Source organism: Anthonomus grandis, chromosome 3, assembly GCF_022605725.1.
Source record: "Anthonomus grandis grandis chromosome 3, icAntGran1.3, whole genome shotgun sequence".
Taxonomy (NCBI): domain Eukaryota; kingdom Metazoa; phylum Arthropoda; class Insecta; order Coleoptera; family Curculionidae; genus Anthonomus; species Anthonomus grandis.
The window spans coordinates 23,571,398-23,594,396 of record NC_065548.1 but is presented as its reverse complement, the minus strand read 5'-3'; the positions used below and the strand labels follow the sequence as shown (position 1 = coordinate 23,594,396).

The 22,999-nt window shown below is 32.2% G+C and overlaps 1 protein-coding gene across 1 annotated transcript in view; it reads left to right on the top strand.

Annotated features, from left to right (window-relative positions):
• Positions 1-22,999, top strand: part of LOC126733909 (poly [ADP-ribose] polymerase tankyrase) — a 68,721-nt gene that overhangs the window by 20,767 nt on the left and 24,955 nt on the right. The window contains exons 4-12 of the mRNA XM_050437365.1: positions 1,647-1,840; positions 1,898-2,067; positions 2,124-2,207; positions 2,262-2,422; positions 10,784-11,087; positions 14,935-15,049; positions 16,332-16,445; positions 16,499-16,664; positions 16,718-16,937. Of these exons, the coding sequence (XP_050293322.1) occupies positions 1,647-1,840; positions 1,898-2,067; positions 2,124-2,207; positions 2,262-2,422; positions 10,784-11,087; positions 14,935-15,049; positions 16,332-16,445; positions 16,499-16,664; positions 16,718-16,937 (1,528 nt within the window). The remainder of the gene's footprint in view (positions 1-1,646; positions 1,841-1,897; positions 2,068-2,123; positions 2,208-2,261; positions 2,423-10,783; positions 11,088-14,934; positions 15,050-16,331; positions 16,446-16,498; positions 16,665-16,717; positions 16,938-22,999) is intronic.

The following is a 22,999-nucleotide window of genomic DNA, read 5'->3' as shown; positions in this document are numbered from 1 at the left end:
AAATTCTAAAAATTCTACCTTACCATTAATTTTTTCGGCTTTGTTATGGGTTTCTATTACAATTTTATGCTGATAGCTATTTGAGTTTGGTCTTGTTGACATGTTCCTTGAATGCGAATGCTTCCTTCAGACTTCTCACTTTGCACGCGCTATTAAATCCTAAAAGTAAACACAACAAAACATACTTATGTATGTTTGATAATGATAACTAAGAGTTTGTACAACCTCTGATATCACTCCTGTTGCAATTGTAAAATATGTGTTTTTCCCCATTCTTAAACTTGTTTCGGGTCTGACAAGCATAATCTACTTCCCTATTATCTTGTGCCCTCCAAGATGTGAATTCTTCAAAATTCCTAAAATTTAAAATTGATTCTTTGACAGTTATATGGTGAATATCAAGCAAATGTTTGTTTAAACAGTTAAAATATGAAAATGTCTAGATATCATTCGTACACATTGGACATATAATGTGTTTTATTTGTTCCTTCCCAACAAATTCAGGGTGAAACTTTTTCCAATGCCTGTTTCTGGTAGATGTGCTTGAAAATTCCTTATCACAAACTTTACAGATTGCATTTTGTTGACTGCAAAATAAATAATTATTCAAATTAGAACTAAAAAACTTATATGTATCTTACCTTAGTGATGCCATAATTGTCTAACAGACAGCAACAGATACGTGCAAATATTGGTTTAAGTGGAAGGAAATAATGCACTAAGAAACACTGGCAAGTTTATTGAAAGTAATGAAACTCAAACACTAAATTGTTTGTTTTTGAGCCCAAAACCAGCACAGATATGGATTGTATAGATAATGGAGTAAACACTCAACACTATACACTATGAATTTTCACTCAAATAGTCGCAAAGTTGATATAATTGTTGATAATTAAATCAACTATTAGGAAGCAAGCAAAGCAAATAAAATCTGCAATATACCTAGGTTAAGTTAAACAAAACCAATGCCTTGATTTTCAATTTCCGTAGCTAATCGGCAACGAAATTTGACGTACGAACTTTCACGAGGATCAGCAGTGCTGCTCCACTCTCAATTTCTCTGATTGGCTGGGCATATTTGTATTTTAACGTATGCTCGATATATCTCCTAATACTACCACAAAGCTTGTAATTTTAAAAATAAAATTATATCCTGCTTTTAAAAATGAGATTGTTTATCTTAAGGTAATGTTATGAGTCAATATTATGCAGCTATTTTGTAATTTTTGTAAAGTTCAGGTTTTTTGGAATAAACCAGATTACCACAATCAAGTAGCAAAGGATCAAGGTCATATAAGTAGTACTTAATTTTTTTAGATTTTTTGTCGTACATTAGCAAATTTTTACATTATTTGTCATCACTTCTAAGGGAAAAATGCGAATCAAATAATACTTCTAAAACTTGTGACGCCCCACGAAGAAACACAACTTAGCGTCTTAACTCTGTTAGAGAAAAAGATTATTCGATTGCACCATATTAAAGGTGAACTTAAAATTGATGAATAATATAGGTGAAAATGAAGAATCGAATTTTTGGACGCCGAGGTTTGTTTCTTCGTCGTCGTGAAATAAATATATTGTTTCACTCGATTTTTTTTTATTATTTTAGACTAATAATTCTAATGTAATAAACCTGACTTTTTTAGGATGAGTTATTAGAAGCAGCAAGATCAGGTTCTGAAGATAGATTATTAGCTCTTCTAAATCCTTTAAATGTCAATTGTCACGCCAGCGATGGTAGAAGATCCACACCACTCCATCTTGCAGCAGGATACAATAGAGGAAGAGTTGTTGAATTATTGCTACAACATGGAGCTGATGTGCATGCTAAGGATAAGGGGCAAGAACAATTTTTATCACTTTAAAGTATTTATAATTAATTATATTTTTATTGTAGCGGGTTAGTTCCTTTACACAACGCCTGCTCGTATGGGCATTTTGAAGTTACTGAAATGCTTATAAAGCATGGAGCAAGCGTGAATGCTCATGATTTATGGGCTTTTACTCCACTGCACGAGGCTGCTTCGAAATCTCGTCTTGAAGTTTGCTCCTTACTTTTAAGTGAAGGTAAGAAATCTCTTATTAAATAAAAAAAATATTTCTATTGAAAACCAACATTTTAGGGGCTGATCCTTTTCAATTAAACTGCCATTCAAAATCTGCTATTGATGTGGCTCCTACCAAAGAGCTACAAGACCGTTTATCCTGTATGTTAAACATATTTCGTTTATTATAAAAGGTTTAATAACTATTGATTTTAGATGAATATAAAGGCCATAGTCTTCTAGATGCTGCCAAACAAGCCGACAATAATAAATTAAAAAAATATTTGACCAGTGATATAATTGGCTTTAAACATCCATATACCGGTGATACTGCTGTTCATTTAGTTTGTCAATCTATGTATCCTAAAAGAAAAACGGTAAGAAAAAATGTTGTACTAGATCAGAATTCGTGAAATCGGCACGACAAATTTGCTATGCTCATTTTCAACTTGATAATGAAAAATTGGTTCTTTTTCTAAAAAAGAATTTGATAAATTTTTCATAAAGATTATTTGAAAAAAAGTTTTTCATTTAATCAATTGTCTGATGGATTTAATAGTTGTATATTGAAGATGTATATACAGTGGAGTGTACTTTCGATAATCATTTAGAATTACGCTATTTAATATTTGATTAATAATAGAGACGGTTCCTTTATAGATTTCTAGTACATATATGTACCACTTGATGTTTCAACAAAATAATAATAGATGGAGGTGTATGGTGCTTCTTAAAATGTAGGCATAATATCTACTAGCGAGCAGTGGTCTATTTGTATATCATATTTACTCTCAGCTCCATGTAGTACAAAATAAGTACACTATTCGTCTTAAAGTGGTACAAATATATACCACTGGTATTTTTAAAAAGTACAGTGCTCTTAGAGAGTTTTTTAGAGTTTTCGGCCTTTTTTTTTAAATGTGGTAAAAGTTTTTTAGTGGAAATTTTGATATGGATGGTAAGTTTAAACTAGTTAGTTATAGATTAATTTAAAAGTTTTAGTATGTCAGTATAAATAATCCTTGTTTACGACGATTACGACGTTTACGAATATTGGTAAATGTTCATTTTTAGGTTATAATAAACATTTTCAATGACCTGATATATTTTGTAGGAAATACTTATTACAGAGTTTGTACTACTTTAAACTAGTGTGGTATATACCATAGTAAATATTTATTCCAACCACGGATGAGATATCAGTGCCGCTACGATGTTTTTCCAAGAAACAAAAGTGGTACATACCACTAAGCGTTAAACTTAACTCTTAAATTTGTTTATTTTTATTTTTTGTCGTTATTTTTAGATGAATGATAATAATAAACATGTTTTTGCCAGGTCTTTTTTGAAGATACGTATTTTGGCACAAAAGTCGTAAATTAGGCTTATTTTTATTGAAAATCTTGTTGTATAACATCTTTTTTTATATAATTTATACACATATACCATAATAAAGTATTTCTTCAGATGGATAAAAAAATAAATTCAATCTAGAAAATCCCAATGATGTCGAGTATCTTTTATCGGTCATAGATGATGACATGGCCATAAATTCAGAAACTGAAGGTGATTCAGACGCTGATGACGAATTGCCTCTATCTACATTTGCGAATACTTCTTCAACCCGATTTTCAAGTCCAACTCTCTCTGGTCCGTCCACATTTAGTTTGCGAACGTCCAAATAGTTTAGATTTTTTCTTTTTATAATATTTATTTGTTTTGTTCTCCAAATTAAAACTACCATTTCAATTAATTTAATTTTCTCCTTTATTACCAAGTTAATTAATATTTTCTAAGTCTTAACAACAACAAATCTACGCGTGTACGATAGCCTTTAAATTTCTGAATTCCTTTGGTTTTGTGCTGAACGGAGACCAGAAAGAAGACGACTTCCTTGTTAGCACTTGATCATCGCGCATTGATTCCAGTGTCGTGATCTATACATTTTTTCCGCAACTGTTGTCTTAATCTTACCGCATCACAGATCGTGATTTACTTATCAAACCCGCAACCACTCTTAGTGATTAAACCCGAATTAGAAGACCCAAGAAGTCCAGAGCAGGCCTGCTGAAGCCGGATACAGACACCTTAAGGTAAGGATCTTTAAAGGCTGGTTTTTCGACCTTTCCACATTTACTTTTATTCACACAAATACAGTCCACTTTAAATCTCTCACTGAATTGTCTAAGTCCACCTTGTGCTTAAATAAAAAATATAAGTCACAATTTTAATTAAAAAAAAAAAAAAAAAAATTGGTTTTCTAAACGACCACTCTCTGATCAATCTTTTCTAAGTACTTACGTAGATGAAGGTGAAATTGGAGAAGAAAGCGCGAACGAAGAAGAAGAAGCAACTAAATTTGCCGAAAAACCGGAAGAAGCTTCTCCTAGAAATATAAATGAAGAGGAAAGGGATGAAACAAGCTCATCAGATGTTTCGGATGAAGAGGCGGGCCCAACCATATGGGCGCGCCAATCACAAACACCAAAGCAATATAAAGACCATGGAGAAGATTTCTCATACCCTTTTGGTATTTCTAAAAATATAAAAATTGATATATCTCGGCCATGTAATATATTCTTATCAGTACTTAGTAATATATTTTTGCAATACATTGTCGAGTAATCAAATTTATATGCGATTCAGTGCAATAAAGTATTAGATTTAACTTTGGACGAGCTAAAGGCGTACATTGGTATACTTGTAATTATGGGATTTCATTCTTTACCCAGTATGAGGCTATTTTGGAGCTGAGACCAGAATTTTGAAGTGACGCGAATAAAAAATGTATTGACTGTCAAAAGGTTTCTCAAAATTACGCGCTTCTTGCACCTAAATAATAATACTTGTATGCCAAAAAAGGGAGAAGAAGATTACGATAAGCTCTATAAATTAAAGCCATTATTAGAGTACGTCACAAAACGTTTTAAGCTTATTTTTTTGTCTATCAAGATTCCTCTCCGTCGATGAATCAAGCATTAAAATTTAAAGGACGAAGCAGTTTGAGGCAATATATGCCAATGAAGCCCATAAAACGGGGATTCAAAGTGTGGGTGATAGCATGTGTTGGGTAAGACATAAAATATCTAAGAAAATTATGATGACTATTTTGATTATTTCAGGTTACTGTTTAGGGATGTATTTATATGAAGGAGCTGAAAAAGAAGGGACAACTATGGGTTTAGGAAAAAGAGTAGTATTAAAATTATCACAGTTTTTTGAAGGGCTCGGATATTGTCTTTTCTTTGACAACTTTTTTTCATCAATACCGCTAGCAAGAAAGCTTTTGGAAAAAAAAATCTTTTCATGCTCCACCATTCGACAAACTAGAAAATTTTTTCCAAAGACTATGCTAAAAGATGATAAAAATATGAGTATTGGAGAAATAGATGGGCTCCTACAAGGGAATTTGGGAATATCTAAGTGGAAAGACAGGGGTAAGAAGTCTGTTTGTATTATAAGTACTATGCATAATCCCCTCAAAGAAACTGAGGTTCTGCGAACGCAAAAAACAGGAGAAAGAGCCAATGTCAAATGTCCTGAAGGAATTGCTGACTATAATCGCTATATGGGTGGAGTTGATCATTTCGACAACCAACGACCAACTGCTTTCAGCTTATAGTATTTCATGGAAAAGTAGAAGATGGTGGATGAGAATTTTCTATTACCTTTTAGAGTCATGGATTGTAAATAGCTATATAATTTATCAAACAACTGTCAAGCAATCTAACAGCAAGGATAAGCCCATGACTCATCTGCAATTCCGATCAAAATTTGCGACAGAGCTAATAGGTTCATTCCGTGGACGACTAAAGGCCAGGACAATTTCACAATTTGGACGTGCAAGAAAAAGAAATCATTCGGATGGTAGACCTACTGTTTTTAATGCTGTACGACTTAATAATGTTGAAACTCACTTACCTATAAAAGGTACAAGACGCAGGTGTGCTCATTGTAGCACAAAAAAATTACAACAAAGATCAAACATTATCTGCAAAAAATGCGAAGTTGCTCTTTGTCTGGAATTTGTCCATTTCTGAATCTGAAGATAGAGTAGGTTACAGAGAAATCAACGTAATGAAAATAAAACATAAAATCAAGTTGTCGAGGCTAATCCAAACCTAACCAATAATGACTTATTGAAAATCTTGGAAAAGGAATTTGAAGATCTGCAAGAATCAGTAATATTTAACTGTAATACAGGAGGAAATAAAAAAATCTCTAACTCAAATTATTAAGGAAAGAAGTAGTCACAAAAATAATAGCTAATTCTTTTGTTTTATTTTTAGTAATTGGCGTAGTAATTTTTTAGTAAAGGCTTGTAATCTAAGCTAAATGAATGAATTAAAGAACAGGATAAATTTAAGTCTGAAATAAAAGACTTACAGCAAGATCTTGCAAGATTAAAGAGATCACAAGCTTTTAATGATTATAGAGAAAATAATTTATTAGTGATGGGTCTAGGAGCGTCTCGAGATGAAATTTCAGATATATAGGAGATATTTTAAAAACTAAAAGTTGAAGTGGCCGAGAATTAGAGACACATTATTCTAAATGAGGATATGCCCAGGGATGTTAGAGATTTATTTGGTAAAGCAAAGGATCTAGAAAGACAAGGCTATAAGTATGTGTGGTGCAAGAATAAAGCAAGGGATCTAAAAAAACAGGGATATAAGTATGTATGGTGCAAGAATACCCGAGTTCTTTGAAGAAAAGTGACACCTCAAAATTATAAAATTAAAGTTTTCACACCTCTTTGAAATAATGGCCTGTATATCAAGTATAAGGTATGTGCATAAAAAAGCAAAATGGATTAAACAGTCTCTATATATTATAAACTCTAGGTTATTAAAAAATAAATTTACTCAGGTATTATTCTCAGAGTTTAGTGTGGATATAGCTATGACAGTGGTGACAGAAACCTGGCTGCAGGAAACTGAGTAAGATGACAGTATGATGGTTTACCCAGTTTCAATGCAGATTTTGTAAGTAGACAAGAAAGAGGTGTAGGATGTGCAATTTATGTAAAAGAGACCCTTGATTACAACCCCATAAAAGGTGTTAATAGGCATATTTAAATATTATGTGCCCAGTTTCCAAAAATATTTTGCTGTCATCTACAACTCCTCTGGAACTAGAGAGATGGTACAATACATTCAAGGAAATATTTTCATTTGGTTATAGACCTTTTAACCAGTAGTTGAGACAGATATTTATAAGGAAGTTTGTTTGGGTAAGGGCCTTAATTTTGCTAATTATTTTGCTTTATTTTTGCTAACTATCCACACGGAACTCTTTAACACTTATAGATCATGTTGTGACAAATTCCTTAATGCATAAGTCATTGTCTATAGTTGAATGTTCTATTAGTGATCACGATTTACAAGTTTTAAATGTTATGCATATGGTAATATTCAGCAAAACAAAAATTGTAGAACATATGACCAAATGTTCGTTATTATATTAAATGTTTGTTATTATAAATATTTGTTAACTATGAAACCCTCATTCGCCATCTAAATGCAATTTTTACAGACTCTCCAAGTTACAGTAAAAACTTGATGACATATATACAGATCGTGTTATCGTGAGCTACGTATTACCCAAAATAATGGCAAAACCGCTTGGTTGCGGCTTGCAGGCGGCAGAATTTTTCGTTTTTATTTTTTGAACCGGAAGTCAGCAGACCTCTATGGCTGTTTATACCCCTTCCGAAAGAGTTCAACTAATTAAATGGTTTTATGGAGGCAATTCGACAGTACAATGTAGAGATTTGTTTTCAGTGACATTTGAGAATAGACCGATTCCTTGTGCAAAAACGGTTTTAAATGTGGTTACAAATTTTGAGACATCTTTTTGTCTTCAAGATTGTAAAAAATGCCACACAAAACGTCAAGAACCACCTGTTGAAGTGGTCCAGGATATAGAACGGCGGGAAAAAATGGTTTACAGTACCCTAGAACTTGATTCGACACGATCCACTAGAAGTGTTGGAGAGGAACTGGAATGAGCAATAAAACTGTTGCTCGTATTTGGAAAAAATATGGGTACAAATGTTTCAAGTATTCAAAAACTCAGGCAATATTTCCTGAAGACCAGTGGCGAAGAATGGAATTTTGTGAAACCATGATGAAAAAGCAAATGAAAACGAATATTTTTTAAAAAATATTTTATTTTCTGATGAATCTTCTTTTCCATTACATGGCAAACACAATCCTTCCATTGTTCATTATTGGTCTCAGGAAAACGAGCACAGAAATTTTCAGTTTCGTACCCAGTATCCTCAGAAATTGAATGTTTGGGCAGGTATTTTGGGCGACAATGTTATAGGGCCATTTTTTATTGATGGCACTTTAAACGCCCAAAAGTACCTTGAGTTGCTGCGAAACCAATTTCTTCCTGCCATTCAAATCCTACCTGATGTAGACCTGTGATCGGTTTATTTTCAGCAAGATGGCTGTCCTGCTCATAACGCGGCTAGGGTAAAAGAATTTTTAACAAATACTTTTCCTAACCGCCTTATTAGTGGGACTGGCGATATTAAATGGCCTTCTAGATCTCCAGATGTGTCTCCAAATGACTTTTATCTGTGGGGTTACCTTAAGCAGACCATTTACAAGCATGGATTTAGTAGGCCAACAAATTTAGAGGAGTTGCGAAATAAAATTGTCGAAGGTGCCAATTCCATTTTACCTGAAACGGCGGTGCTCTGTCGCAGGCACTAGTACACGGTTTCCTATAAGTAATGAACGAAAACACGATCTGTATAGCAACCTGATGACACCCTACTGCTAACTTTAATTATGTGTTCTTGGAATTTGAGTATATAATTCGTAATGCAATGAAGAAAAGGGATTATTTTTATAAAAGAAAACATCAATATTCAGAAAACATATTCCTACTACCAAGTTAGTCCAAAGAGTTGGACCTTTACTTTAAATATAGTTGAACACTTATATTTTGCGAGAGAATTTGTAACATTGGATCTGAATGGGCGTGGAAGCTACTTGCCTCCCGCTGATAACTGGTTGGAGGTGACTAATTTAAGAAGTATGGTTTTTCTGGAGGTGGACAAATAAGAGATTGGTTCAATTATAGATAAATTTGATTCTACAAAAGGTGCTGGTGGAGATGGTGTTGACGTGCGGTCAGTGGAAAACTGGCGCAATAGTTTGGTTCCTGTACTTTGCAAGGCAATAAATCAGCCTCCTAGAACAGAAGTGTTCCTATGGGTATTTAAGTCGCCAAGGTGAGCCACTTGTATAAAGGTGGTGACAAAGTGAAATTTTGGATAGTTCTTAACAGACAATTATCTCCCAATCTCAGGGTTACCGTTAATATCTAAAATATTTGAAAGAGCCGTAAATTATAGATTAGTGATAAAAGTTTCTGAATGCTCAGCAGCTTATGTATTTGCATCAGTATGGCTTTCACAAGACTGGAGACACAACTTCTGCTGCAATTGATTTAGTACCCGACTTGCAAGTTAATTTAAATAGTAAGAAAAAGCATCTTGACTTGCGAAAGGCATTTGATACGGTTGGTAATGCCATTTTATTGAATAGGATGGAGCTTTTTGGCATACGTGGATTCTGTCTTAAATGGTTTCGGAACTTTCACAAATCGAAAGCAATTTGTTTTTATTAACAATACTTGTGGTTCTGTCCTAAATGTAATAATAATAATAATAATAATAATATGTCTTTATTAAAAAAAAAGCAATATTAATCTTACAATATTAATTAATACTACATTGCCAAAGAAGGCGAAGATTAGCTTAAAGCTACTCTTTAACTCTTAACCTTCCTAACATTCCTAACATTCACAGTAAATGAATAATGTCACAGGTGGTTAAAAAAAATATAATGTTACACAAGGACTTCCCCATTCCAATATTAGCCTTAATCTCAGAAATAATTGACCACATAATTATGATATACATAAGCATAGTATTTACCATAGTGTTTAAAGTTTATAATACAATTTCTTTAGAAGGGAGAACCCTTTCACTAGGGGAGTTTAAAAGAAGAGTTAAGATTTTTGTAGCGCAGTAAACTTACTATATTCTTATGGCATTCTTTCCACCTGGATTTATTTTTGTTTTAAAAATGTTAAGGTGTTATATTTTTTCTATTTTATTCCTAATTTATATCATGTTTCTACTATATATAAAAATTTGCATTATGTACTTGTCTTTTATATTGCTCTACACTCTATTGTTTAGATAAATTTATTGATAAGCAGTGATGTATTCATAAGATCAAAGGAATGTATCTATATAGATATTGTATCTCTCGATTTTTATAAATAAACATGTTTTCTTTCATTATTCTTTTAAGAAGTATAAAAAATCTATGTGTTTATATTTTATTCATAAGAACTTTTAAAAGTAAATATTGTTTTTCTACATAAGACGTGTTATTTTGTGGGTAGATTTGTTAAATGCTAAAAAAAAACTATTAGTACCTTGCCAATGTTTCGAATTATGTTTAATTCATTCTCAGGATATTTTCAGAACATGCCTCGAAATTTTTCAAATTCCTTCAAGTTTTGTTGTAAAAATTTTTTCAGATTTTTGAAAACTTGAACAACATTTAAAAATTGATATTTTTTAATTTCTAAAAGATTATCGACAGTCTATTTTATTTCCTTGATTATATCAATAAATCCAATAAAATTGGCCGTTTTAAGAAGAACGGGCTTTTAAAATAATGAATAAAATGTATTTCTCTTTAAAGATTTTAGAAACTTTAATGCGGAAAGGAGCTCCGGTGAACGAAAAAAACAAGGAATTCTTAACACCGCTTCATATCGCTACCGATAACTCATATTATGATCTCATGGAAATTTTATTGAGAAATGGGGCAAAGGTTAATGCACTTGATGGTCTGGGTCAAACGGCCCTTCACAGATGCGCCAGAGAAGATAACGTTCAGGCTTGTAGAATTCTTGTGACGCATAATGTGGATACGACGATAGTTTCTCTGCAAGGATACTCGGCGGTCCAAGTAGCTACGGAAAATATTCGCAAGCTTTTGGAAGGTACATTTTTGTCTTTAATTTGTTACTTATACTTTATTTATTTAGCATGAATTTTTTGGTTAGTATGGCTTAAACCGCTTGTGTACATTCATGATTTAAAAATAATTAATATAAAAAAAATGCTTAGCAGTGCACAGAGTTAGGGAAATACAGTTTCTATCAAGGCGCTTTTTAGTATACGGGTAGTGTTTCATAGAAAGTAATATTATTTTACTATTTAGATCCTACCTTTCCTATCCTAGGTAAATCAGAGCCAACATCATTATTCTACTAGACTAGATACTTTTAACTACAAATGTGTAATTTATGGTTATTGAAATAGTACAGCTTATGGTGGTATCAGTGGTATTAGCTGCAGCTGAAATGCAGTTGCTTTAAAAATAGGAAAATATGACAATGAAGTTGAAAAAATCAAAAATTTTGATTTTTAAATCAAAGATTATATCAATAATTCTCTTCTATTTTTAAGTAACTAGTTTTTATTCAGTCCTAAATATCTGTTATTGATTGGTGGTGACTCAAATTCAGAAAATTTATTTAGGTTTTTGTGGAAAACATAAGACATTCATAAATATACAATCTTGATGTGTCAAAGAGTTTTTCGTTTTTTAATTGTTATGATGCTTGCTTTGGTGTTTTTTTTTTCGTTTTCATGAATCTGACTTCTGCAATAGCTTCTCGTAAATGACATCTTTTGATTCCAACATTTATTTTTGCAATAATAAACAATTGACTTTACCGCCTTTCTTAACACCGCTATCAAAGCATTCCTGCCATGTTTTTTTGCCAGCTGTTTTTATTGTAACCGACTGGTTGAGAATATCTTCAAAAAGTACCTATACCTTGTAATACCTAAATTTTTTACTGCATTTTGCAAATAACGGCGATTTTTATGGTCACGTTTGTGGAACATGTATTTATACACTATGTAGGAACAGTTTCATAATAAAAAATATGAAGTTGAATCTTTCTTACGGTAAAAACATGCTCCGCTCGAAATTCTTGGTGGCATTTTTTTAAATTCGATTACCAGATTTTTTTTGCTGTCGAAATGCAATTGAATCACAACTACACCATTATGTTATTATGCCTAATTTTGGATGGAACGACTGGACTAATGATAGAGAGACTCGGACTGCCCGTTTTTGAGTAACAAAGACACCGCTAGCATCAACTCTTTCTCTCTAAATCATTACTTCAAACTTAGAATAGGATTGACATTTGCAAAATATGTTTTTTCAAATTATTCGAGTCAAGGTATTGGACATAACTCTTCCAAAATCTTTCCACAAAACTTTATTTTACAATTTCCACTAATCTACTTCTTAATTATCCTTGATGGAAGTCACCTAATAAATACATTCTGAATAAAAAAAAATTTAAAACTTTGCTGCACATAGGGCCATATTTTCCATGGTGTTTGAGCCATTTTTTTGTGTATAGGACAATATGGATTTCGTCTCCATGTTATATTTATGACTCTGAGGTATTTATAAAATAAGAGATAATTTTACTATTCAGGACATACTAATACGAGACAAGCAGTACCTTAATATAATAGAAATTATCGTTACGTCGATGTAAGCACAACAAAATACTTAATAATAATGAAAATTTTCGGAATTTTAACAATGTTCCATAGCTTAGGTCTTGTCCTTATCTTTTATTGGGAATAAGTAAAAACCCTTATCTCTTTATCTATTTTCTATACAGGGTGTTTCAGAACTATGGGATTAAACTTCTGGGGGTTGTTCAGTGCAACAGAAGATTCCATTTGAGTATAGGTAATGCGTCATTACGCCACTACAGCCCCAAGATGCGTTAAAATTTATAAAAAACGTTAATTATCTAAATAGGATCTGCTGCATTTATTTTTACCTTGTGTACATGATACCATAACAATTGTTTAAAATCAACGCTTATCAATTTCAATTCTCAATGTCATGTTTAAAAATTTTATAGCTTACAATTTTTTTTACATTTATTTATTTATATTTTAAACATTTATTGCTAATGGAAAACTTTACCAATCAAGAATTGGCAGATATGCATTTCGCATACGGAGCAACAAACTGCAATGCACGAGCAGCATCGCGGTTGTATCATGAACGTTATCCCGAACGACAGCATCCTGGATACAAAAGTTTATTGCGGTTCATCGGCGGTTCGCTGAGACAGGCATGTTTAAGACCAAGATGCATGATACTGCTATTGGTCGAACCGTAAAAACGGTCGAATTTGAAGAAGAGGTGCTTCAGCGAGTTGCCGATGAACTATCAAATATCACACGTGACGTCGCTAAGAATATGAATACGAGTAACGCTTCTGTCTGGCGGGTACTACACGAGCACCAACTTCACTTACCACTTCCAGAAAGTTCAAGGTATGACTGCAGGCGATTATCATCCTAGAGTTCAATTTTGTCGATGGCTTCTGGATCACATCATTGCACAACCAAATTTTTTACGATATGTTTTGTGGACCGATGAAGCCTCTTTCACAAGAGACGGTATTTTTAATAGTAGGAATAGCCATGTTTGGGACGAAGAAAATACTTATGCAATTTTTTCAAGAAAACATCAGAATCGTTGGTCTGTCAACGTATGGGCAGGCATTGTTGATGATTATTTAATTGGGCCATACCTTCTATCGGAACGGTTAACAGGACCTATTTATCTGTGTTTCCCTGTGTTTACCTATTTATCTGTGTCTCCCAGAACTCCTTGAAAATGTTCCACTAAACGTTAGACAGCAAATGTGGTTTCAGCATGATGGAGTGCCGGCTCACTTTGCTGTACAAGTACGCGAGTATTTGGCTCAGCGGTTTGGGCACCGTTGGATTGCCAGAGGTGGAGCAGTTTCTTGGCCTCCTAGGTCACCCGATTTAACGTCGCTCGATTTTTTCTTGTGGGGACATGTAAAGTCTTTAGTCTACGAAACTCCAGTAGAATCAGAGCTAGACTTAATTCGACGAATAACAGCAGCATTTGAAATCATTCAAAACGAGGATCAAATTTTTAGTGTAGTCCGCCGAAATCATGTGCGGCGTTTAAATCGGTGTATTGAGGTTGGAGGAAGACATTGTTGTGGTATCATATACAAAAGGTAAAAATAAATGCATCAGATCCTCTTTAGGTAATTAATATTTTTTCTAAATTTAAACGCGTCTTAGGGCCGTATTGGCGTAGTGACACATTTCCGGACATGGGTTCCTATACTCAAATGGATTCTACTGTTGCACTGAACAACCCCTAGAAGTTTGATCCCATAGTTCTGAAACACCCTGTATAATTCTCAAGAATCTAATCCTTAACTTTTATGGATCTTAACCTTAGATTTTTTAATCGGAAGGGTTCGATAAGGACCATTAAACAATCCTCCAATGTTTAATGGTCCTTATTTTGAAGAATGGGAAAAATCAAGTTCCGGTCGTCAATTTTATTTTATTAAATAAAAAAATAAGATTACATACATGACACTTAACCTTTACATCATCATGAGATAGATGTAAAGGTCTATTAGCAAGTAAAAATATAACAGTAATCAGATAAAATGTCAGTTTTTTTTTAACATTGTGCTATTATTCGAGGTTATTAATAAAATTAAAACAAAAATAATTATCTGGCTTTTAAAAATTAATTTTCAAAAAATCTCGTTCAAAAACTATGGAAGGGTGTATTTAGATCTGTTAGAAGTATATTATGTAATAACTTGCTTGACTTCAAATTTTAATCTAAGACCTTAATAATTTAAATTAATAAAACCCAGGATAACCCTTGTAATTAAATAAAATGTTCTTAGCGGATTACTTTTAGCAAATGTGAAAAAAAAGAAAATATAATTTTAGATCCACCAGCAATACCAGCGGACATAGAGGGTCAACTCTTGGAGGCGGCTAAAGCGGGAGATCTGGATCAGGTTCAGAGATACCTCGGTACTTATCCGCATATCGTAAATTGTCGGTAAGTCATATATTATAACTAGAATATTTTATATTGTATAAAAGAGTTATTGGTATTGTTAATTTTCATGATACATTCAAATTCAGAAAGTGCATTAATGCTGTAATTTTAATAACAAAGAATATCTTCCTAACATCCACTTAGCTAAAATACATTATTTATTTATTTATTTCGTACACCTTATAAATAGTAAAGTAATTAAAATAGGGAAATAATAAGCAAAATGAAAAATACAATAGCATATTTTACTGTTTGATCTACATAAGACATCTAGCTACGATAACAAACAATTTTAACTATTTTTAAAGTTGATAATATTTATATTATTCTTTGTTAATATAACATGACAGAAAATTATTTTTATTAATTGCCAATAATTAAAATAGTTGAATAAGATAACACACTAAAAAACTTTGGTTTAAAATATAATATGTCTACTATTGCAAAAACTTTTAACATTATTTACAGTAAATAAGAGATACAGCATAGGTAGAAATTTATATAAATAAAAAATGACACAACCTCAAAATTCATTGAATTTTAATGAATTTCAAATCGGCAGAGGATTAAATACTTTGCGACCTTTATATACTAGTGATTTTTTTGTTACGTAAAAGTAATAAGTATAAATTAAGTCATAGTGAGTCACTGGCTGTTGTGTAGGACTAAAAAATTAAAGGTACGTCTCCAAGATGAAAAGAGAAGCCAGATTGAAGATTCTCTGAGCCACAAAATACGGCTTACACTTTTTGAGACGCATAAAATGGACCTTACCTTACTAACATTTTGATAAAAATAAGTAGTTTTTTCGAGATAGAATAGATTACTTCAGATAACAAATTTAATTATGGAAAACAATATTCCTTGCTGTCTAGATTTGTTGTGTTTTAAAAATACCTGATCATCATAGAGATTTCTTAATAATATTAAATTGATAATAATATCTGCCATAATAAGAGTTAATTATTATATATTTAAAGTATTTTGACGTAATGTATATAATTCATTTAGGGTTTCCTTCACGTAGAGCCCCATCGGTTCAATAATTTCGCATGGAAAAAATATATTAACATTATTCTTGCAATGTCAAACATTAAATGTTCATATTTTTAGGTCTTCTATCACCATATTTCGTTTCTAATGTTAATGTTTACAAATATTGTTGATAAAGAATGATCTGAGAAATGTTTAGGATATAAGCAGTTGCTGAACATACCAACTGTTGGAACATCAGGAAATTTCATATACATAATTTCAAATTTGAATGAATACTTTTTTGCAGAGACCTGGATGGCAGACATTCGACTCCTTTACATTTTGCAGCGGGTTATAATAGAGTACCGGTTGTCGATTTCCTCTTGAGACAGGGTGCAGACGTTCATGCCAAAGATAAAGGGTAAGAAGCGATGTTAACCACTATCAATATTATATTAAAAATTTGCCTCTTAGTGGTTTAGTTCCTCTTCATAACGCATGCTCGTATGGCCACTACGAGGTGACAGAACTCTTAGTCAAACATGGAGCCAGCGTTAACGTGGCCGATTTGTGGAAATTTACTCCGTTGCACGAGGCGGCTGCGAAAGGAAAATACGAAATTGTTAAACTGCTTTTAAAGGTTAAAAGAAAACATTTTATATTTCACAAACCTAACTAAAGGAGATTTTTTAGCATGGGGCTGATCCTAGCAAGAAAAATCGCGATGGGCACACACCACTGGATCTTGTAAGGGAAGATGACCAAGATGTGGCTGATTTATTACGAGGCAATGCGGCTTTGCTCGACGCTGCCAAAAAAGGAAACTTACAAAGACTGCAAAGGCTCGTCACGCCTGAAAATATTAATTGTAGGGATGCGCAGGGCCGAAACTCTACACCCTTGCATTTAGCTGGTAAGTTACGTGATTTCAGATGGTTTAATATGTACACATAGACTTCCAATTAGATTTAAAGCATTTTTTTAATCAACGAATGTCTATGACTTCATCAGTTCTCTTTATTCTTGCGTTATAATTATGTTCTTTTTCTATCTGCTTTTTTGTTTTATTTCCTGGTCTGTTTTACAACTTAATCATTTTATGTTAATGTGATTTTTATTTTTATAATATCTTGTTAATAATCTTAATATTATTAGATATTATAATAGGCATTAATGTAATCATATTCTACTGCAACAGCTTCCCTTTTTTTGATGTGGGAAGCTGATAGCTCGGCCTTTACATCCTCAGTATAATTCATTATTCAATTTATTCAAAATAATATAAACACAAATTTTATTTATCCATTTATTTCAATATACGGCAGAGACAGTTTACAAAAACAATAATAGATAATACAAAATACTAGATAATATAACAATACAAATATAAATATAATACTAGAATTACAAAAAGAAAAAATATACCAAGATAAAACTCTGAAAAAACAATCATTAACAAGGCTAAAACCACTAGCCAAGGAACATAGGTTAAAGTCTAAGATTATTTATTTTTTATTTGAATGACCGTAAGCCGCTGGAAAATGCATCCAAACTATTTTCATTAAAGAAACGCAAGTCCTTAAGTCCTAGTCAGTGGAGAAATTTTTTTTAATAAACTGTACCTACTATAGCCTTATAAAAAAACAGAAACGTTATACATGAATGTTAAATCTCTATGTGTTATTTATAGAAAAAGATTTCTTTTTATAAAATAAAGAAGTAAATATTTTTCCAAGTAGTAGACTAATATAATTATTAGTATCCCGAGTTTCTTATGTTTAACTTCCGTATTTGTATAAATATACTCTTCGCATTTTTTTCTAAATTTCTTTGTTTTGAATCTCTCTAATAGTGTATGGAACTATATTACATAACTTTGAAGCTAAATAAACTAAAGTTTATGCTGTAAATTATTCTTTTTACATTTTGTGTCTGTAAAGGTTTTTTTGCACTATTTGTCTTGGGATATTCAAAAAAGTTTGTGTATAAAAGCAAAGTTTAGAGAATAGAATACAAGATGGGTCACTCCGGTCGGCTGTCAAAATCCACCCCGCAGTTCCCCATCTGTCCGGTGCACCAGGTCTGGTGCACATTTATTTATCGATATATACCGAGCGCGCTAAGCTCATTTCAGTTTTACTCATATTTCGGTGTATAGGGTGGAGTTAAAAGAAATAGTTGTGGATTTTATTGCTTGTGTAGGGAATAAAATGTCTAATCGAAATATTTGTTCAGTGGATGGTTGGTTATAACCGTATTAGAATTTGTAGTTTGCATTTTAATGATGACAGACGAATTCATTCGTATGCTATCCCATCGATTGGAGTACCTACCCAAAAAGGTATGTTTTTTTTTATAAATTCATACCTAATTAAATTATTTTTTATTGATTTTAAATTAAAAGAATATAGGACATATTGTAGACCATGCACATTTTCCTAAAGCCAGTGTTGATGCGATTGTTCAGACCCTTCAAAGTAAATAAGCCAAAGCAGCCGTTACTAAAAGGTAAGATATTTATTTAAATCAAAATACCTATAATATACTAATACGTATAAATAGTCGTTATGTTTTTGTAACATACCAAAATAAAAATATTGCGCCTTAAAAATCCATCGTAGATTTGATTATAAACGGCATAAATTAGTTAAGTTTTTCATATAAATTGAATACATAATATTGAATATATAATCTAAACTAGCAAAATTAGTTGCAGGAACTCAAGCGTCAGTAAAACTTTTAGCAGATACGCCAAGAAAAGTTTTACTTAAGGAGACAGTAAAAACACTAGAAAAAAACTATTACTACCCACACTTGCAAAAAAAGCCTTGAAACAGAAATTACCATGGATGACGTTCTGAAATTTTTGGAATCAAATTTTTCTGAAGAAACATGCATTCTGTTAAAAACTCAAATATTATTGCTGAATAAGGATTCAAAAGGACGCAGGTATACCAATGAATTTAAACAGTTTGCTCTAAGTGTGTTTTTTCTGGGTACAAAAGCTTACAAAAAAATGTCCACAGTTTATCCTCTACCATCAAGATCTACATTAAACCGTTTTATGCAACAATGGGTAATACATCCAGGTTTTAACGAGTTTGTTTTTAAAGTAATTGACTGTAGAGTAAAAATACATCTGCACCTGTTAATCATTTAAAAGATATTTTATTTGAAACTGTCCGAAGGATACGCAAAACCGGTTTAAATATTTTTGGGGTTGTATCAGATCAGGGTACTAATTTTCAAAAACTAATAAACTATTTACATCCTCTACATCATCCTCTTTGCGTATTTACCAACGATTATGTAAATTTAAAAAGCGCAGAAGGAAATGCTTTAGTATATGTAGCTGGATATTTATTTAAAAGATGTCTTTCACGTCACTCTTGTGATATATGCAATAATTTTGCAACTGAGTCAAATGCCCTGTTTAATGAAGAGTTATTTTATTGTAAATTAAAAGCATATGAAAATAATACCTTATTTGGTGGTCTAACCATACCTCCAAAAGACATTATTGAGTACATAATAAAATTAGAAAGTATTTTTATCGCTGAATTTAATAAATTATCAGCGCAAGAAGCAATTGGTTATAATCTTAAAAAAACTATTTTCTAACATTACCTTTAAGTATCTCTGTAATGAATTTCCCATTGACTATTTTTTAAGTTTATACATAAGGGTGCGTATTTATTATACATTAAAATGTATAAATGCCGATATTAAAAAAGAAAAATCTAAAAAAAAAAGGTAAAGATGTTTATGTAAGCAAGCAACATATTAAAACATTTGTTAATACTCGTAGTACTTATGTATCATACTAAATAATTATTTTATATAAGTTGATGTATTTCGTAATTAGGTTAAAAAATATGTTTAGAATGAAGTTATTATATCAATAAAATGGTCAGCCTCCGTCCATTTATATTGTACCTACTTATTTTAATAAAACTTTAACCAGTCTTTGTAATTATTATCTTTGTTTCATTTACAATAATAACATATATACCTAGTTTTATATCCTACAATCCCAAATATGTTCATGACCAAATAGGTACAAACAGGTAAATTGATGCAAATATGTACTCGTGTATTGGTATTAGGAGCCTATGGAATTTCCAGCGATCCCCTACACCAAGGTAAACACTATCAATGGCCAAGTTTTGGCTTTCATTGCCCCGGTCTCCACACTCGTTTTATAGTTCACACCTGCAGAAGCGGCGCGTCTTTGTTCGATGATTTTCAAAGAGCTGGCGCCGAGTGAGCCAACTTGTATTCTATTCTGTAAACTTTGATAAAAGCAAGTTACTAATATGCATGTGAAAAGGTATCTTCATCTTAAAGAAATGGTATCGAAAATATTTTATCCTTAAATTTTGTATTTAACTTTAAATATAAAATTCTATTCAATATTAAGCTGATGCAAGGTATTTTCATACCAACGACGATCATATAAATGGAGTGGGTATAATTTTAAATGAACAAACTGCCGCACTCGTTAGAAACTTTATACCAATATCAGAGAGACTGTTGCTCATCTAGCTTAATACTATCTCAATTAATTCTCACATTATACCGGTATATGTCCCCACATGAGATAGTTGAAGTATTCTATAACGATTTAACCAACATACTAAGAATTTTGCAATAATCAAAATTGCCAATGGCCATTTTGAGGATCTTATAGGACCTTTACGACTCGGAGAACGCAGTGTACATAGAGAACGGCTGATTGATTTTGCGGTTCAATACCTTTTTGCCACCAAAACCTGTCTCAAACTTCCTCCAAGAAGACTGTATACCTAGAAATCACCTAAGGATACTCCAAACCACCTAGTATGAAACCAGATAGATTACATTATGATTAACGAAAGATTCCATAATTCTATAACATCAGTCAAGACACATCTAGGAGCCGACATCATGTCAGATCACAATTTACTCCTTGGTACAATAAACTTAAAGAAGATCCAGTCCACAAGAAACAAAAAGACATAAGACAACTAAAAAACGCATCGCATAAAACAGATTGCACAGCAGTACATGAAATACATCTAAATACTGAAAAGGATACCCGTAATACAGGACAAGAACTCGAAAAATTACATTTAATAGCTCGGGACATACTTGACAAGCACCTAAAAACAATAAGATTGAAGAGAAATGAATGGATGACTGAAGAGATATTAGACATGATGGAAGGAAGATGTAAGGTTAAAAACCGGGATATAACAATTTATAAAAGGATAGACAAAGAAGTTAAAATACTGTTATAAATGCAAAAAATTAATGGTTAAGAGGGAAATACAACGATTATAACAAAAGCATGACTCATTCAACGTCCACAAAAAGGTCAAAGAGGCGGCAGGCAAACAAGTTGGACGCCTGATTGATGCTTGAGGAAAGTTAATAATAGAGGTAGAACAAAAAAAGAACGTTTGGATGAAATATGTAAAGGAAACATTTAGAGATGAACGACACAATAACACAAGTAAAACACACTATAACTGGAACTTTGATTATAACCAACGACGTACGAGCTGCTATAAGAGAAAACAAAGATGGCAAAACAATAGGATCTGATAACTTTTCTTCAGAATTTTTAATAAGTTAATAAATAACAACGGAACAAAATGGCTCACAAAAATATTTAATAGTGTCTGTAATACTGGAAAAATCCCCCAGAGCTGGTTAAAATGACCTTACCGACTTTTGTGACCTTATCAAAGAAGCCAAATGCAAAAAAGTGTGATGAATACAGAATTCTAAGCCTTATGAGTCATCTACTTAAGACCTTCCTATTTGATATACACTTTTTGATATACAGGTCTTGTTCCAGAGGTGCAGAGACGTCAGCTGTGATCTGTATGTATGCTTTGTGGAACTTATATTACTGCTTAAATGATAAGGATTAAATAAGAAGGAGAATCATCAAAATATTTACTGTAACCAAAATGCATAATAAAAATAGACAACCTTTAACAGAAGGAATTTCAATACAGCATGGAGTGAGGCAAGGATATATACTATTCCCTATGTAGTTTAATGTTTACTCCGAACATATCTTATCTATAAACAAGCCATGTATAACTGAAATTATCCAAGTACGAATTAAACCCAAACACAAATAAGACAAAATAAATGGTCATTAGCAAACGCCCAGTCTTAAACACATAGCTGACTATCAACCAGCAGCCAATTAAAAAAGTTGAAAGCTACAGTAAGCTAATATAAACACCTAATGGGATCACACCTTGGAAATAAGACAACATATACCAAAAGTTAAAGCAGCATTTATAAAAATGAGTACCATCTTCAAAATCCGTGGCCTGTTGCTGAAAACCAAGATTTTCATACTACAATGATATACTTTTTCAGTTCTGCTTTGCGGAAAAACTAGAAGTGTTCAAGATGTGGTGTTACAGACGCATCCGACGAATACCCTGGGTCTATGTGCTAAAATGTTTACGCTGTTTCTAGGGGATCGAAGCTCGTATAGGGTAGGTAGGTAATAATAAATATTTAACTGCGGACCTTTTGCCGTCGCCATTTATGTTCCGCCATGTTCTCTTTTCAGCTTGGGAGCACTATTCTAATCGAGCACGTTCTAAACGTTCGAACAAAAAAAAAATCAATCTTTTTAATTTAAAAAAGATTGATTTGTTGATGATTGATTTAAAAATGATTGATCAAAGTTTGAAGTAAAGACAAATAAAAGATTTAAGAAAAACTCATATCAAATCCATGGAATTCCTCGAAAGCATAGATATATTTTAAACTCAGGAAAACTCATCGCTTAAGATATTATAGAGCTTCACACCCATGGACCGAGTACTTAACAAATTGTGATATGGTAATTGCAATTGCTGTAAAATCTGTACTATAATTATGAATTTCGCCCATGGATTTGAAGTTATTTAAATTTTCAAAAGGGCGGAAAGAGCTAAAATATTATCCTTTTTAAACATATTT